Here is an 18710-nt window from a genome sequence, read left to right as displayed (position 1 = left end):
CGGTTTCAAAATGATGCTATCTTAACCTTAAATTACTGTTTTTAAACATTTGACCTATACATACAATTGGTCATACAACAAAAATCAAATGCTCATCAAAATCGATCAGAACCTGCTAGAGTCGAATGGAAATCGTTATTTTTCTCTACATTCGCAAAGTGTTATCCTCGTTATTACGTTTTCATCTCAACTCGACGCATTCCTAAAATAAAAACCTGTTTTAATCCATCTAGTGGTGCAATTGTGCTTGTCTCATTTGTCCAGACTACGATTCCATGGCTGATTATGTTCAATACAATGGTGGAAATTAATATTACATGTTCAGTACGATTTGCACATACATACAATGGATCGACAGCCACGATCTTGAGTTACTATGTGATACTGAAACATCGCTTGAAACCAGCGGCGGATCATGGAGAAAGATCCGGGAGGTCCAGGTCCTGCCGAAAATTTTCAACTTGTTAAGAAATTTTAAATTAGTTTTAATTTTAAAGTAGCAACCCCTCACCGCATACTCCCTCCGGGCCGGTATGATTGACGATTTTTAGAGTGATTGCATAACCTTTCTATATGAGAAAGGCAAAAATGTACCAAAGTCCAAAGAAGTCAATTTTTGTCAAACATCTCAATGTTTCATGCATTTTAAAGTCATTTGGCATCAAAAATACAAATTTGATTTTGAAAATTTTTCATTTCAGTTTATATGAGAATTTGCTGTGTGTTTGCACTCTTCAACTCGTAACTCCGGAACCGGAAGTCCAATCAATAAAAAAAATTCAATAGCAGTCGATGGGAAGGTTGTACCTTTCATTTGAGACTAACTTTGTGTAAATTGGTCCAGCCATCTCTGAGAAACAGAGGTCACATTTTTTTCCACATCCACACATACACACACATACATACACACACAGACATTTTCCGATCTCGACGAACTCAGTCGATTGGCATATGACACTCGGTCCTCCGGGTCGGGATTAGATTGACGAATTTTAGAGTGAATGAGAAAGGCAAAAACATTTTTGGCAAATGTTGAAAGTTATGCATTTTTTTGGTGAGCAGTTCTATGTTTCATAGACATTAAATCAATTTAAACTTCGCTTCCTATTAAATAAAGACCCTTATTACAATACATTTCTACAAAAACGAGATCAATTTGAAAATAAATCTGAGGATTATGATTGTTAACAGAACTCTGGAATTTTCTATTGGAATGTTTCCAGGCAGGAATTTGATATTGATGCAATTAGACAACTGTGAAGTCAAGACCAATAGATCAGTTACATATCAGGACCCCATTCCGACAATTTATCAAAAGTCCTAATGATGTTAACAACAACAGGTTATCAATCCACGGATCAGATAATTGTTATTGTAATATTGAATTAAATCAGTCTGCATCAATAAATTTTCAACTTCAATCCAATATTTTTTTTGGGGCTTGTGGGGGGGGAGGGGTGTTGTACGGTGTTAAACCCCAAAACCTTCTCTGGGCTACGCCATTGCTTGGAGTTATTTTTTTCGCTTTTCATTTTCCGATATGTTTCAGATCGATCCGATGGTTATAAGTTAGAAAAATTGCAGTCAGAAGGTTCGCACAAATGAACATTTTTGTACTGATAAGGTATCAAGTTCCTTTCAGACAACTTGGAAGTGTTCGGTGATTATTTCTAGCGGTTGTAGATTGTAAAATGAAATACAAAAGTCGTTTTATCGAAATAATGTTTAGCTTATTTCAATGGATTATTACTATATTGAACAATAAATGGGCGACAAAGAGTAATCAACAAACAACAAGCCATAACTTTTAAAGTATTCAAAATAGATATTTAAAGTCTTTAGTAAAGTTATTCGCAAAAGTAAGAGCTACAAATTTGCTGAAGACATCATTTCGATATAATCACTTCCAAGAAAATTTGTGAAAATATCTCACTCATAGGGGGATTAATCAGCAAAAGCACAATTCCAAAAGAAAGGCCATATTACCTCCATTAAATTCTATTGACCTAAAAAAAGCCGTTTTGGCGTTAATAATAGATTATATGTTTTTGGTCATATTTCTGGCAATGGGAAATGATAAAAATCTTTCGTCCGCATTTAATGTTAAATGTCTCTTTTGGTAATAGTCCGATTTCCACAATCTATAGCTTGTTCGAAAGGTATTCGTTAAAGCTGTCTAAAAACATATAAATTGTTAATCTATATTGTCAATTTCGGCAGATAATTTCAAAAAACTGCAAAAAGCGCCATTTTTACGCATTCAAACATTCATATCTTGGAAACTAAACATCAGAATCAAAAACAAATTAATAGCGTTCATACTGTTTTTTAGTTCTTTCATTTAAAATTGGTATGGATAAGATCGGTTCAGCCATTGCTCAGAAACACGAATGAGAATTTGTCCGTTACATACACACACACACACCCACACACACACACACACACACACACACACACACACAGAGACATTGTCCCAAATCGTCGAGCTGAGCCGATTGGTATATAAGACTCGGCCCTCCGGGCCTCGAAAAAAATCTTGAAAGTTTGAGCGAATTCTATACTTTTCTTTTATAAGAAATGTAAAACATTCAACTCTGTTGATAAGCGCGACTTAGTACAGCAGTGATGTTATAGTTGTTGTCATTTATACGGTTGCGGTGGCCAATCGCCTTGAATTCTCAATCCGGTTTGAGACATTTTTGGAACAGCTTGATTTCCTGAAATTTTAAAGGAATCGTTAGTGGGCGAAAAATCAGAAATTTTACCGTACCAGTACTTACATGCTTTGTGTCTTGGTGATTTCTTCCAATATAGCGCAACTTATGATGGCGTTGGAAAAATTCAACCAGGCGTGTGTGTTCATGCGCGTCGATTATTTACATTTCGATGAGCTGGATTTTGAGTTGCTATCTCGAAGCATTTTTATCTATTTTGTCGCATGAGCGGTCGTCTCGGAGGGAATTAGTTCGTAATTTTCGGGGTGACGTGGGTGAAGAAAAGGAGATCTGCCTTGGTAAATTACTAACAATCAAGGAAGATCTCCAGTACCGGTGCCCAAACAAGAAGATTTACCGATAACGGTTGCTTCGTTTGGGGTCTAGGCTCCAGGTTATCCGAAATTATGCGGCAGGGGAGGTCAATCAGAAAATTTCAGGGTTGTTGGAGGAAGCTCTGGCAATTTATGACAGTCATTTCAGTGACGAACAGGCAGTGTTTCCTCCAGACAACCAACAAGGGGAGGATGGAGAAATTTTAGATTTGTTGAGTACAGACGTACCTGCAATTCCACAGGATCCAATTCTTCCGATAACGAAGGATCTCTTTCCAAACAGCTCGTAGGAGACGATCTGTTGCGTGTCTTGTGCGAGATGAGGGACGAGATTCGATAATTGCGACAGCAATCCGACGATAATAAAGCCCTAGCGTCTCAGAGGTCTGATGCTTTTTCAAAAGCTACTGAGACGCTGCAGACCGATCTGTAAGATTTGCGTTTGATGGACGTACCCGATTCACTTGACCTACCAGAGATTCCTAACCCAACACTGGCGCCCAGTCCCCATCGATTTGTGTTGAAACGAGGATTCTCGGGTCAACAAAATCTATGTCCATCACTTCCAATCGAGAAACCGAAACAGAATACTGAATTCACAGCCCCGTACCATACTCAGAACCAGCCTTACGTTCCTGAATGGACCTAACAGCGGGCGGGACCATCCTATCCGAACTTTTCTATATCTACCAACGCGGGAAACGGATCGATGGCTGCCCCAAGGAATTACTCGCGAAACACGCAACGCGACGCTGATTGGAAAATTCGGAAGTATGCTGGAACTGATGAAGGAACCGTAGCGAGTTACGCTGCGTGTGAACAAATGTGCGAAGACGAACTTTTCAATTCTGCGATGCATTTGTTCACTGGCAATGCTTTGACCTGATATCAGGCTATGCGTGCGCAAAACCGGTTGTTTAACTGGAACCATCTTGTATGCGAGCTCAACGTAAATTTTGTACATCCTGAACTTGATGCTACGCTTAAGATGAAGGCTCTCCAGCGCCGGCAGATGCGTAACGAACTTTCCAGGAATATTTCCTGGAAATGGAGAAAATATTTCGTGCTATGACGGTTCCAATGGCATCGAGCGAAAAACTCGACGTGCTCAAGCGGAACCTGAAAACCGACTATAAACAAATACTAATCCTCAAGCCAGTGAAGACGCTTTCAGAATTGATGAATCTTGGTAAATCGATCGACGCCTCCAAGATGCCGATTTATCAAAAAGTTTTCGGTTCTTCTCGGGAAGTTGCTGGTTGTTCTGATAATCCACAACAAAACAAACAAAAACAAAATAATCAAAACCAAAAGGGAGGTGGACAGAATAACGGCAACGCAAAATCCAAAACGTTTTGGAACAAGAATTCCCAACCGGCAGTTCTTGGTTCAAGCAAGCCTCCTGAAAACCAGAAAAAGAAACATCAAGGGATTCAGGATGGAAAGAATCTCGAGTGAAACAATCAACAACCCCTAGAACCACCGCTGAAACCTATAATGTGTCTGGAGTATTTGGTGGAAAAGCATCGTCCTCCCGTGCTCGGCCGCTGCTATTTGTGGAGACAAAGGACACGAACATGAGGAATGTCGGAAACCAAAGCGGGTCTTCTGCATCGTGTGTGCGTTTAAAGGTTTTGATGTTTCTCGTTGCCCTTACTGCCTAAAAACGGGATCAGAACCAACTGAAGTCGCAGTTGGCAGAAAAGCAGCGCTCCAAAGAACAACTCATTAATCTTCAGATTTATGACAGTTTTCGACCGGCTCGTGATGAGGACTATGATAATTCGTTGTCTGTCGAAACTGTCCATTTGCAATTGTCGCAGTGCACGGAAAATCATTCAAAGCCTTGCTCGACAGTGGTAGTAACGCCACGATTATGACTAAAAAGTTATACCGAAAGTTTTCGAAAAGTCCCTTGGAAAGTTTGGAACGACCATTCTAACTACGTTCTGCCAATGGTCAATCCTTACCAATCATTGGACAAGCGTATCTCCCGTATACTTTTCAAAATTTGACAAAGGTCCTATACACTCTTTTTTTTACAATGGAGAAGACCTTTACGTCCTAGCCCAGTACACGTGCTATTGGTAGGGTCCAATCTACCACACGGGGTGCACTGGGGGCGTGTCGGGCTCGAATGGTGACCAGCCATTAATACCGACTAAACTCCATTGGGCTCCGCCATCATTCCTCCCAGGAACTACCTCTCGGTATTACTTCTGGGGGATGGCTGTACTAAATGTACTCATTCACTCTCACTCGCGCGTTCATACGTCCTGTATGAGGCTTACCTGGGTGCTCTCTCAATCGCACTTTGATTCACTCTCAAACACTCCCACATGAGGCTGACTTTTGTGCTCACCTTTTTCGTTCCTTGCGAGGCTGACTGGTGTGCTCACCTTACTCATTCCTTGCTAGGCTTACTTTTGTGCTCGCCCCACCCATACCATGTGAGGCTGACTTGGGTGCTCACCCTATCACCTGATTGACTCTCAATCGTTGTCACTCCCCCTGCCATCCCATGTGGGACATTTTTCTTAGGCCCCACTTCTGACATACCATGCGAGGCTGACTTGTGTGCTCACCTTTTTCATTCCTTGCTAGGCTGACTTTTGTGCTACCATACCATGTGAGGCTGACTTTTGTGCTCACCCTTAACATGCCGTGTGAGACTGACTTGGATGCTCACCCTTTCACTCCTCTGCCACGCCATGAGGTATCGATAGCTAAGTCCCAACATACTACGCTACGACCCTCCCGTCTTGGCATGAGGCAGTCCACTTATACGCCTATACACTCACTTGCTTCGGGGTGGCTGGGTTTACCCCTTACGCGGTTGCCATTCGCTGCGCCAAACCTGCCTCGGCATGAACAGACCATTAACGCCCTTTTTTTGCGCTTGGCCTTTTTCGCTCCAGCTAACCAATCACTAGTTAGCCGTGCCTGTCGTCTGTTGCTCGGTTCGCTAGATTACCTGTAGCCTACTGGCAATCTGGATGGTAGCAGCCGAGACTGCGTTCCACTTCTCCACCGATTGACACATCCGCTGAATAAGGGTATCAGGGGTTGTGTCCCAGCCACAGACGTCAAGCATTGCTCTTCTTTCGACGTCGAACCGATGACATACGAACAGTATGTGTTCGGCAGTTTCGTCTACACCTGGGCAGTCCGGGCAGACTGGGACCTCCGCGTGCCCGAACCTGTGGAGGTACTGTCGGAAACAGCCATGGCCTGACAGGAATTGTGTCAGGTGGAAGTGAACTTCCCCATGGGGTCTTCCCACCCAGCTCGATATGCTAGGTATCAGCCGGTGGGTCCACCTACCTTTCGAGGAGTTGTCCCACTCACGCTGCCATCTGGCGACCGAGGTCACCCTGGTGCGCTCGCGGGCTCCCCTATTTCCACGTAGCTCAAAGCACTCCTCATCTTCCCGAATGACCAGCCCGACTGGCATCATGCTCGCTATCACGCAGGATGCATCGTGTGATACCGTGCGGTAGGCAGATATCACTCTGAGGCACATCACGCGGTAGGTGCTCTCCAGTTTCTGTAGGTAACTGGTTACCCTCATTGCTCTTGACCATGACGGGCCGCCGTACCTGAGGATAGATACGGCAACGCCTGCCAGTAACCTACGTCTACTGGCGCACACCTTTGAGCTGTTGGACATCATTCTCGATAGAGCCGCAACAGCAGTCGACGCTCTCTTGCATGTATAGTCGACATGGCTGCCGAAGGTCAGCTTGTCGTCTATAATGACTCCGAGAGACTTCAGACTTCGCTGTGAAGTGATCGCGACTTCTCCCACATGGATAACTGCATGTTGTGCCGACTTGCGGTTGTTGACGATAACTACCTCCGTCTTATGATGAGCGAGCTCCAGGCCTCTCGCGCTCATCCATTCCTCCACCGTGCTGATCGCGTGTTCCGCGGTTAGTTCTACCTCAGGAATTGACTCCCCGTAGACCTCCAAGGTTACGTCGTCAGCAAAGCCGACGATCTTGACCCCAGGAGGGAACTTCAGTCTCAGAACCCCGTCATACATGAGGTTCCATAGCACCGGGCCTAGGATCGAGCCCTGCGGGACTCCGGCGGTAATCGAAACCCTTTTCTGACCGGCATCGGTCTCGTATAGCAGTACGCGGTTCTGGAAGTAACTTTCCAAGATCCGGTACAGACCCACCGGTAGGCTAAGCCAGTGTAACGAGAGCGCGATGGCATCCCAGCTTGCGCTGTTGAATGCGTTCTTCACGTCGAGTGTCACTAACGCACAGTATCGAATACCTCGCCTTTTTCGTTGGATCGCTATCTCGGCAGTATTTATCACTGAGTTGAGAGCGTCCACTGTGGACTTACCTTTCCGAAAGCCAATCTGGTTGCTTGACAGACCGTCCGTACCTTCCGCGTACGGGGTTAGCCTGTTGAGGATGATCGTCTTAAGCAGTTTGCCAGTCGTGTCGATCAGACAGATTGGTCTGTACGCCGATGGGTCGCCTGGCGGCTTCCCGGGCTTCGGTAACAGCACCAATTTCTGCCTTTTCCATCTATCGGGGAAACGGCGCTCGTCAAGGCATCTCTGCATAGCTAGCCTGAACATGTTCGGGTTCGCTATGATCGCTGCCTTGAGAGCGTTGTTTGGAACTCCATCCGGCCCTGGAGCTTTGTTCATTGCTAGAGATTTAGCAACTGCGAGTAGTTCTTCATTCGTCACTGGAGCCACCATTTCGGCCGTGCCCGCACTGTCTCGTAGTGCAGGTGGCCAGGGGCTTGTAGCTCGAGACGGGAAGAGTACTTCGATAATCGTTGCCAACCGGTCCGGAGACCGTTCTGGGGGTGGTCTTGGCCATCACAATCCGGTAGGCGTCACCCCACGGATTCGCGTTGGCACTCTCACACAGGTTGTCGAAACACGCTCTCTTGCTGCTTTTAATAGCCTTGTTAAGGGCCAATTTCGCAGCTCGAAACACTTCACGGCGGTTCTCTCTTGCATCCTCGGTGCGAGCTCTTTGCATCCTACGTCTAGCTCTGAGGCAGGCTGACCGTAGAGCTACAATCTCGGCACTCCACCAGTATACCGGGCATCTACCGTTTCTTGGCAGTGTTTTTCTCGGCATAGTGGCGTCGCACGCGCGTGATAGAACAGCTACCAGCGCATTACCGCTTAGACTGTCGGTGTTGGCCTCCAGTCCCAGGGCCGCGGTGAAAGCTTCGCTGTCGAAGTGATTGGACTTCCACCCGCGTACCTGACAGGGATCTCCCGCCCTCGGATGCTGCACACCATAGTTGATCTTAAAGCGGATTGCTAAATGATCGCTATGGGTGTAGCCTTCGTCTACCCTCCATTCCATGCCTGGAGCCAGACTCGGGCTGGCAAATGTTAGGTCAATCCACGCCTCCAGTCCGTTTCTACGGAATGTACTAGCGGAGCCATTATTAGCTAGCACAGTATCGAGTTTCGCAAGCGCCTCCATTAGCGCTTGACCCCTGCTATTTGTACAGCGGATGCCCCACTCCACTGCCCAAGCGTTAAAGTCTCCCGCTATGACTACCGGTTTCCGGCCCACTAGGTCCGACGAGAGCCTATCGATCATCTGGTTGAACTGTTCTATTGGCCACCTTGGTGGGGCGTAGCAGCTGGAATAGAACACACCATTGATCTTGGCAATCGCCACACCCTCGGCGGAGGGGTGTATTACCTCTTGAACCGGGAACCGTCCCGTTGTACAGATTGCCACCATTCCAGACCCGTCCGACACCCAATTGCCGTTGCCGGTAGGGATGCGGTACGGGTCTGATAAGAGGGCGACATCTGTCCTCGACTCCGAGACCGACTGCCACAGCAGCTGTTGGGCTGCTGCACAATGGTTAAGATTTAGCTGTGTGACGTTCACGGCTTCTTCTTATTTAACTCACCGAAGGGACACGAAGGTCCGCCCATAGCATGTTTATGGGCTTGCTTCTTAGCGGTGCAGACAAGGCACTTGTGTGCCTTAGTGCAACCCCGCTCTTTATGTCCCTCCTCGCCGCAGCGACGACATAGTTTGCTCCTATCTATGCCCTTGCACTCGTAGGCTTTGTGGCCGGACTCAAGGCACCGATAGCACCTATCCACTGAAGGCGGCTGGGGTATGCTAATAGGGCATACCGACCAGCCGATCTTCAGCTTCCCTTTCTCGGTTACCTTTCTGGCATCCGCCTTCAGTAGCCTGAGGTAGGCTACTTGGGTGCCAGAGGGTCCATCTCTCAATCGCACAGAGGCCCGCTCGATTGTGACGTCGCAATGTTCCTTAACGGCTGCGACGACGTCTTCTGCGGTCGTGAACTCGTCCAGATGCTTGCACTGGAGAGTCATTTCCGCCCCTAGCGACCTGACTTGGGCGCCTTCACCAAGGACCTCTTGGGCCAAGGCCTTGTATACCGCACTAGATGGTGCGCCTCGCTTCAGCACCAGAAGCATTTCTACCGTGTTGGTGCGTCTCACGCTACGCACATCTTGCCCAAGGGCCGAAAGGCTTTCGGCCGCCTTCATCGACTTTAGGACATCGGCATATTTGTCCTTGTCGGTTTTCAACCACAAGGCCTCGCCTCTGTCCTTGGCCTTCTTCGCGGGCCGCGGTACCTCCGGTGTTGGTGCCGGCTTCTTCATGGTGACCAGTGTCCAGGGGTTTGGGCTCCCCTGCCCCGGTCGCGCCGGGTTGCTGGTACCAACGCTCTGCTCATCGAGGTCACTCTCGCCCTCGCTAACCTCGCCCAGACGGCGTTTGACCTTAACGGTTGCACGCCGTGTGGTGTCGCTTTTTGCACCCTCGCCTGGCGACTTCCTAGGGCGCTTCGCGTTCGACGCCGTCTTGCGATTGCCCTTGCCTTTTCCCTTCGAGGGGAACTCGGCCGCCGCTTCGAGCGACGTGGCTGCTTCATAGAAGGTGAAGGCCACTGTCTGAGTGCCCGTATCGACCTTCTCTTTTCCCTCCCTCTTGGAGGCCACTGTCTGGGTCTGTCGGACTTCTCCCGACATTCCACTCTCCTGGCATAAGCCTGCTGTTTCTGTCTTGCGACACGAACAGTTTTTCGGAGTTCCAGGAGACTCTGTTTTAACTCCTTGCTTGTTTTGCTTTGCGCTAGTGTACTCGATTATTGCATCGAGCTGCTCCACCACTTTGCGCATCGCCGATGATGGCCCGTCCGGTGCGTTGGTAGGGCTATTTCCTACCGCTGCTGGGGGGTCACTGGTGCTTTCAGATGCAGCACTCATCGCTCCACTACTCTCCCCACGGGGGGGGGAGACCTCGCCAAACCACCTCTAGCGAAGGGGTTTGGCACCTCCGACTGTTTATTTTTATTTTTTGTTGACTTCATGTTTAATCCCACGAGTAGCGCGAGAATAGATGTCCGCCACGCCAGAGCTCCGCATTAACGTGGTAAGGGACGCTTACTGTGGGGGTTGCCCAGGTACCCCACAGGCTCCGTTAACGATCGAGCATCTTTTTCACCCCCTCGATCACTCATCCCTCGGCACGGGTCGCTTCACGCCTTGGAATTGGGGTTATGACCTACCTTGCTTTACGTGGTGACCTCGGCCCAGATCATCACAACCATCCTCCTTTACCAGGGCTTTGGACCTGTAGCTCTGGTTCTCAATAGTTCCATGTACGTATATTATTACAGACATGCCACTATTGAGATCCGTCATTCGCTAGCGGAGTCTTATACTAGAGCATCCGACCGTCAATTCCATTCTAGCTATGGACTTTTGGCGCGCCTTTGGGATTTCTCCTCAGATACAAAACTGTGCTCTGTTGAACTCAGGTCAGGAATCAGAAGACGATGAAGAAGATGAAGTACCGCGTGAGTCGATACTCACTTCGGAACAGTTGGCGCGCGTAGAAGAAGTAAAGAAGTGTTTCCAGGCAGTAGAGCCCGGAAAGCTAAACCCAACCTCATTCACAGAGCACAGGATTGTCATCAAAGATGAATTCCAAGGTGCGGCACGCGTTTGCCGATATCCTTATCACATGAGCCCAAAGAAACTGTCTAAGGTCTGGGAAGAAGTTGACCGATGGCGGTCTATGGGAATTATCGAGGAGTCTGGTTCGGATTGATCGCTTAATATTGTTGCGGTCACGAAACCAGACGACTCTATTCGCCTTTGTCTAGACGCTAGGCCTCTCAATGAGCGTACGGTACGGGATGCATACCCTCTGCCTACCCCCCCCCCCCCCCCCCCTGGGCGAATATTGGGCGTCTTATCCAAGGCGAAGTACCTGTCTACCATAGACTTGAAGGAGGCCTTTCTACAGGTACCTCTGGCCAAGGATAGTCGTCATTTTGATATTTAGTCGTCAATAAGTGTGGACGTGTTTTGCATTCGCTCCCGGTATCGCGCGCTAAAGTTTGTTTAATTTTAATTTCACCAAGCGCCTCGTGCTAAAGTTTGTTTTGTTTCAATTTGACCGCGCGCCGCGTGCTAAAGTTTGTTTTGTTTTAAGTGACCGATTTTAAAAAAAGTGCGAACGATAATAAAATGAACTGCGAAATTTGTGCCTTGGACGCCTCTGCGGATTCGATTCTGTGGACGTGTGTTGGATGCCCAAGGAAGTATCATGCAGCTTGCATTGGCGTTACCGTGCAGCGGGGATCACTAAGGAGAAAGGACAGGAGATTGGTTGATGTCAACTCGTACATACTGCCATGCTGCGACTCGTGTCAGGAACTACTACATGGGAAAATTGCTTTCAACGGACTCGCCGAGCAGCAAAAACTTCTGGAAAAACAAATACGGGAGAATACTGAAGTGATTCATCAACTAACATTTCAGCAAAACAAGCCGGACCTAGTACATGAGGCACTCGAAGGCCTAGAAATACTTCTCACTACTGTGAAACAAGAATTGATTGCAATCAACAAAAATAGTAGTTTAGCCGGCAGTGTTATTGCAATAAAAAACCACGTTACCTCTCTGCTTGACACAGCAATTAAGTCAACATCAGATAGTGTATACGAATCGTTAAAAACGGTTACTTCGGAATTATCCGCTGATTTGCGTGACATGAACGCGGAAATAAGTCAGCTTAGTCAGCTGTCTTTAGACACAGCCAACAGCAATCCTCCAAATTCCACCCTAGGATACGAGATTCTCGACGAGTTGAAGTCGGTCTCAGTTGCCCTCAACGAAAACAAAAGCACCAGGCAACTACGGTCGTCACATGAATCAACGTTGCTGCCAGAAATTCTCAACGAGGTTAAATCGATGTCAGCATATGTATATGCGAACAATAAGACCGCGCAATTGCTATCGCCGAATGACTCACGCCCCAGTTTGGAAATTGAACTAAATAACGCTATTAACTCAGGATGGCGTTTCTTGGGCACGAAAAAAGTATGGAAAGCTGACTGGACTGAGTACGATGCGCGAGAAATAAATCGATTGAATCAACAAAAACAGGCGGATAAGGCTAGAAGGCGTAAAAAGAAACAAATATTTAGAAACCGGAATACTAATATTAAAAACAACAACAACAACAATATTTTTCCACCTGATCGGAGACCCCCTGCAACAATAAACGATCGTTATTATGGCCCGCCGGCCAATTTTTCCAATCGCAACTTCTTTAGTCGTGCCAGTAGCTCCAGTCATAACCAAAACCGTCATCCCAATCATAGCTGCAACACGAATCTTCTACCACCGGATAGAGTGCTTCTTGCAGCAGCCAAGGATCGTTTTTCCGGCCTATCTACAAATTATATTCCATCGATTCAATTTACACGAGGTGAGATTTTGAATCCCTACCCAGCACGTGATACATCAAGATCATCGCATCAATTAAATGCAGTAAATACGGAATGTTCGCCATCATCATCACAGTGTGAGGCATGCCGCTTTCAACATTCGTGTTTTCGGTAGTTTCGACACTTTCCTTAGAAGAAGAAAAAGACGAGTTTGCTGTTGAGCACAGTGTTTTCCAAGAATTTGATAATGATGGTAGACTTTCCAATACAAAAAAGACTGCGACAGAATTATTAATGTATTGTCAAAATTTTAATAGGATGAAAAGTCCAGCCAAAATGGCAGAAATTCATAAACGTATATTAGGTTCGTCATTTTTGGTTATATTAGGAACTGAAACTAGCTGGGACGATAGCGTAAAAAGTGAAGAAATTTTCGGCAGTGGCTTTAATGTATTCAGAGACGATCGAAATCTTCACGAATCTCAAAAGAAGTCTGGCGGGGGAGTTCTTGTGGGTATTTCAGGGGTATGTTCCAATTTACTCGTCTACCATTTGGTCTCGTCAACAGCCCCGCTACTCTGGCGCGACTGATGGAGATGGTTCTAGGACGAGGCAAATGGAAACCAACCTAACCATCAATTTGGAAAAATCCCGTTTTGGAGTCCCCGAGCTTAAGTTTCTTGGTTATTTGTTAAATCAGGACGGACTCAAGGTCAACCCTGACAAAATTCAACCGATTCTCGACTATGAGAGACCGGTTACCGTGACGAAACTTCGTCGTTTCCTCGGTATGTGCGGTTATTACCGCCGCTTCATTGATCGGTTCAGTGAGGTCACTGCTCCCTTGAGCGATCTGCTCAAAACGAAAACCAAGAGCTTAGTTTGGAACTCCGAGGCAGAACTCGCGTTCCTTAAAATTAAGGAACTTCTAGTCACTCCTACAGTTTTAGTCCCACCAGACTTCTCCAAAGAGTTCATCCTTCAGATAGACGCTAGTGGCGTAGCAGTCGCTGCTGTTCTGGTGCAGGAGTATCCCGAGGGTGAGAAAGTAGTTGCTTACATTTCGCACAAACTGACCACTCTCCAAAGCAACTATCATGCAACTGAGAAGGAAGGTCTGGCGGTGATAATGGCGGTTGAACACTTCCGAGGTTACTTGGAAGGTGGTCATTTTCGACTGGTCACTGATTCGTCAGCGATTACGTGGATACTGAAGACTAAATGGAAAACCAGTTTGAGTCGTTGGAGTTTAGAATTGCAACTCTACGACATGTCTATTGAACACCGGAAAGGCAAGGACAATGTCGTTCCAGATGCGTTATCCCGGGCCGTAGCAGCCGTTTCAGCTTTGTTCACCTCAGACTGGTACTGTTCCATGAAGTCCAAAGTTATCCAAAATCCCGACGACTATGCCGACTTCAAAGTAGAAAATGATCAACTTTTCAAGTACGTCAACTCGAAAGGTGTTCCGTGCGACTCGCGGTTTAGTTGGAAACTCGTCCCAGCACCCGAGTTCCGTCAATATTTGATCCAGCGTACCCACGAAAATTTGCTTCACGTGGGATACGATAAAACGATCCACGAAGTGCAGTTGCGATATTACTGGCCTCGTATGGGATCGGAAGTACGAAAGTTTATTCGAGAATGTGGGACGTGCAAGGAAATCAAAGCTCCTTTGGTCCCAGTCCAGCCCGAAATGGGTCAGTCGCGTGCGACTAATGCACCATGGCGAATGGTTTCTGTGGACTACATTGGTCCTCTTCCAAAAAGCAAACGTGGCAACCAACACTTGCTTGTCGTCCTAGACGTCTTCAGCAAGTACGTCATGTTAACCCTTCGTTCGCTAAATCACTAGCACAACAACTCTGTACGATACTGCGCGAACAGTGGTTTAATCGCCATGGCAGCCCGGAAATTCTGCTGAGCGACAATGCCTCCACTTTCACCTCGAAAGAGTTCAGTCAATTCATAAAAGAAACCAATATCAAACATTGGCTGAACTCCCACTATCATTCACAGGCTAATCCAGTGGAGCGAACAAATCGCTCGATAAACACCGCAATCCGTGCATATGCTCGAACCGAGCAGCGCACCTGGGATGCCCACATCACCGATGTGTGGAGCGCATCCTAAATACTACCGTTCATTCCTCCACTGGGTTTAGTCCTCATTTCATTATACACGGGTGTGAAATGGCTTCTGCCGATGACTTCAGCAGGATTTCCGGTGAGGGTGAGCTAGAAACAAGACACCTACAGTTAGACAAAATTCGGAAGATTGTGGTCAAAAGTTTGGCAAAGGCAAGCGAGGGCATTCGACACCAGCACAACTTAAGGCATCGCGATTTTGCCAAGCCGTTCAACGAGGGACAAATGGTGTACCGTAGAAACATGAAGTTGTCGAATGCACTCGAGTCTTACAATGTTAAACTTGGACCACAATACTTACCGACAAAAATTATCACCAAAAGGGGTGTACCTCCTACGAGCAGGAGGATTTAGCAGGTAAAAATCTTGGAGTTTGGCCAGCAAATCTCCTCAAACCAGCATAAAAAAAGCTTTTCCGTGCCGTCTGTGGACTGACGGTATGTTTTTAAATGGATTACTCCTATACGAACTGGAAGCAGCCAAAATTCCAGTCCGTTTCCGGCTGAGCTTAACTGGGTACGTTCGAAAAGCAAAACTAGCGTGAGAAGTAGATGAGACTGTTATGCGAGTACATTAGCGTTAGTCAACAAAAGTACTCGCATAGGAGTCCTTTAGCTTTTTTCAGCGGTTTTCACCTGAAGAACAAAATTTTTGATGTAATTTATGTAACACAGAAATATTTATGTAGTAATTCAACTATTCTATGCATCAATAGCGAGATTTTCAATTATTCGTAGCCGTAAAACGAAAAGTAAACAAAATTATTGAATCGTCTTTTTCTTATCGTGGTGATTTTTATATGGGACTGATATGGGAGTACCGGCAATATATTCTGTTTAAATTCTCCTGCCATTATAATTATCCATAGAAACATGATGAAATTGCTAGCCAGTGGGACCAATTGCATAACTCCTTCAATTTTGATACATTTTTCATAACAAATTTAGGTTCACTTTTGCCTTAGATGTGCCTGTGCGGTATTACTCGTTATAAAGGTAATTTTAAAAGCTTTCTATTTCTAGCTCGAAATTGAGCTAAGCTTTAGAATAATTCATCCTAACATACCAACGTGGTAAATTCAAAACATAATATTATGATAATATTTCATATACAGTCGTGATTCGCTGGTTGGACATTTTTTAACTGGACCACTTTTTAGTTGGACCTCCGCTAGTTGGACCATTGTCCAACTAAAAAACATCTGAACGTCAAAATCTCATGTCAAATTTACTTTGACAATCAATCTGACAATATTTAGAGATGTGAACAGATGCATTTACACTACCAACCTCTCCTTTGGATCCTTTGGAGAGTTTTTGACATTTGTCAGTCGGTCCAACTAGCGAATCAAATTCGTTAGTTGGACAAGGCTGTGGCCCAACTAGCGAATCACGACTGTACAGTCGTGATTCGCTGGTTGGGCCACAGCCTTGTCCAACTAACGAATTTTATTCGCTAGTTGGACCGACTGAAAAATGTCCAAAACTCTCCAAAGGAGATGTTGGCAGTGTAAATGCATCTGTTTCTATCTCTAAATATTATCAGATTGATTGTCAAAGTAAATTTGACACGAGATTTTGACGCTCGGATGCTTTTTAGTTGAACAATGGTCCAACTAAAAAGCGGTCCAGTTAAAAAGTGTCCAACCAGCGAATCACGACTGTAGCATATAAAAATAACATTGTTATTTTGGTATTCTATATGAAATATCATTGGTCAAATGATTTTTGGCATTTCATTCGATCTATCGAGCTTTGAACAGCTAGAACTTGTTTTAGAGACATTCTAACACCATACCCCCTTTGGCAGTGTTGTTCAGCGTATTCTGGACTATTCTTCTATTTAAGGGGTTATATACAAAGTTAGAACTGAAAAAATCGGGAAATGTTGAATATTCTGTAAGTACAGTCGTGATTCGCTGGTTGGACACTTTTCAACTGGAGCGCTTTTTAGTTGGACCTACGCTAGTTGGACCATTGCTCAACTAAAGAGCATCTGAACGTCAAAATCTCGTGTCAAATTTACTTTGACAATCTGACAATATTTAGAGATATGAACAGATGCATTTATACTGCCAACATCTCCTTTGGAGAGTTTTTGCCATTTGTCAGTCGGTCCAACTAGCGAATCAAATTCGTTAGTTGGACAAGGCTGTGGCCCAACCAGCGAATCACGACTGTACATACTTTTAAAAATATATGTGCGAAATTTCATTCAAATCGGAGCACTAGATTTCAAACAATAGCCGTTCGCAGCGCGCTGGTTCTTTGGCGTATGAAGTTGATACAAAACTTTAAACGCAATTATCTCGGAACTAAGTTGTTTGAAAAGTACCGTTGCGGTGAACGTGATATCGCAAAAACTATTCATCCGATTTTCATTTTTTTTTTTTAATTGCTTGTACACATTCTCGTGTACTTGAACGGTTCCTTTTTCATCCAAACTGCTTGAAGTGCGTTCATCGCAAACATCTGCCAAAAAAACTCGCTACGGGGGATGGGCCATAACTCCGCCAACCTTCAATATTTTTTTATTCAACCTGTTTTTTGAACTTCGATAGCACTACCAACGAGCTGTCATTTGCTTTTTCAAAAAAAATGCATAAAGCGCTCTAAAAAAACAACAGTTACTAACTTTGCTCACTTTTTCGCTACAACTTTGTATATAACCCCCTCAATTGTTGGCACACTGCAGGAGGAATTGTAACCTGTAGAATTGAAAATGCAAAAAGTAGGTTTTCCCATACTAATTTCAAACGTATTGTATTAAATTAAATCGCAATCATAAAAAGAAGTGAAAAACATACCATAGAAAAAATTACTTTTCCCCGATCCATTCCTCCCAACGACAACATTATGACGCTTGTCAAATGGCTCTACAACGGTCTGCTCGCGATAACTTTTAAAGCCTTGTATAATAACCTGCAATTAATCGAGGTGTTTAAATGTAATACGTATCAATTTACAATCACAAATTACCTGTTTGATGTGCATTTTGCTAAAAGCGTATGTCGATTTCCATACACGGCGGATTGAAAGAAATGCGTTGTTTATTATGTCCTAGGATAGGATCCGCCAGCTCTGTCCCCTGTTTTTTGAACCAATTCTGAACTTGCTCGTGATTGGACGAAAGTGACATCAGCAGACGTTATGCTTGGAAACTAGATGAACCGAAGGGATGCTTGGAAGTGTTGTCAGATATTGCGATATTAATTATAAAACGACAATTGGGTCATTAAGCCATATATAGTTTTCTGTTCCATTCGATAAATTTTAGGTCCAATATACATAATATAAAATTATTTCAAAAAAAAAATTTCTTGTGATACGTAAAAACGATTTTTTTGTTTTTTAAAATAAATCTTATGTAAACTTGGCAACTATACATAGGAAAACTGCGGTTGTTTACATCTGGTCTATCAGGACAACACCCAAAATGAAAAAAACTATATGCAATGGATGGTGTTTTTGTCAAACAAAAATAACCCTGCGGGAAAACCGAGAAAACATGCCTTAATTTTTTCTGGGCATCATTTGTTGTGAAATTCGATATGTCAAATCCTTCCTATAGTGTCAAATCCAGACTGTCAACATATTTCTTTATTTTAAATTTTAATTTTATTTTCACATTTCCTGAGCTGGAAAAAAACATTGTTGCAATCACGAAAATCAGCTTTATCGATATAAGTAATAAAAAACGAGTTTTTTTCTCATTTAATGACCCAATTGGGTCTCGACAAACATATGATTACGGCCTAAAAGCCAGATGTCAAAATCCACTTTGAATGG

General features: G+C 45.0%; 1 protein-coding gene across 4 annotated transcripts in view; it reads right to left on the bottom strand.

The window, feature by feature from the left end:
* The window catches only part of LOC131681307 (structural maintenance of chromosomes protein 3), a 324030-nt gene extending 305992 nt beyond the window's left edge, over window positions 1-18038 (bottom strand). For all 4 annotated transcript variants that reach the window (XR_009303916.1, XM_058962271.1, XM_058962083.1 and 1 more), the window contains exons 1-2: window positions 17901-18038; window positions 17729-17843 (exon numbers count right to left, since the gene is read on the bottom strand). Coding sequence is in view for 3 of the 4 variants with exons in the window: in XM_058962271.1 (XP_058818254.1) it covers window positions 17729-17843; window positions 17901-17915 (130 nt within the window). In the remaining variant the exon portion in view is untranslated. The remainder of the gene's footprint in view (window positions 1-17728; window positions 17844-17900) is intronic.
* Window positions 18039-18710: the final 672 nt, after the last annotated feature.

The sequence above is a fragment of the Topomyia yanbarensis genome, chromosome 1 (genome assembly GCF_030247195.1).
Source record: "Topomyia yanbarensis strain Yona2022 chromosome 1, ASM3024719v1, whole genome shotgun sequence".
Lineage (NCBI taxonomy): Eukaryota > Metazoa > Arthropoda > Insecta > Diptera > Culicidae > Topomyia > Topomyia yanbarensis.
This window is presented reverse-complemented; position numbering and strand designations above follow the sequence as displayed.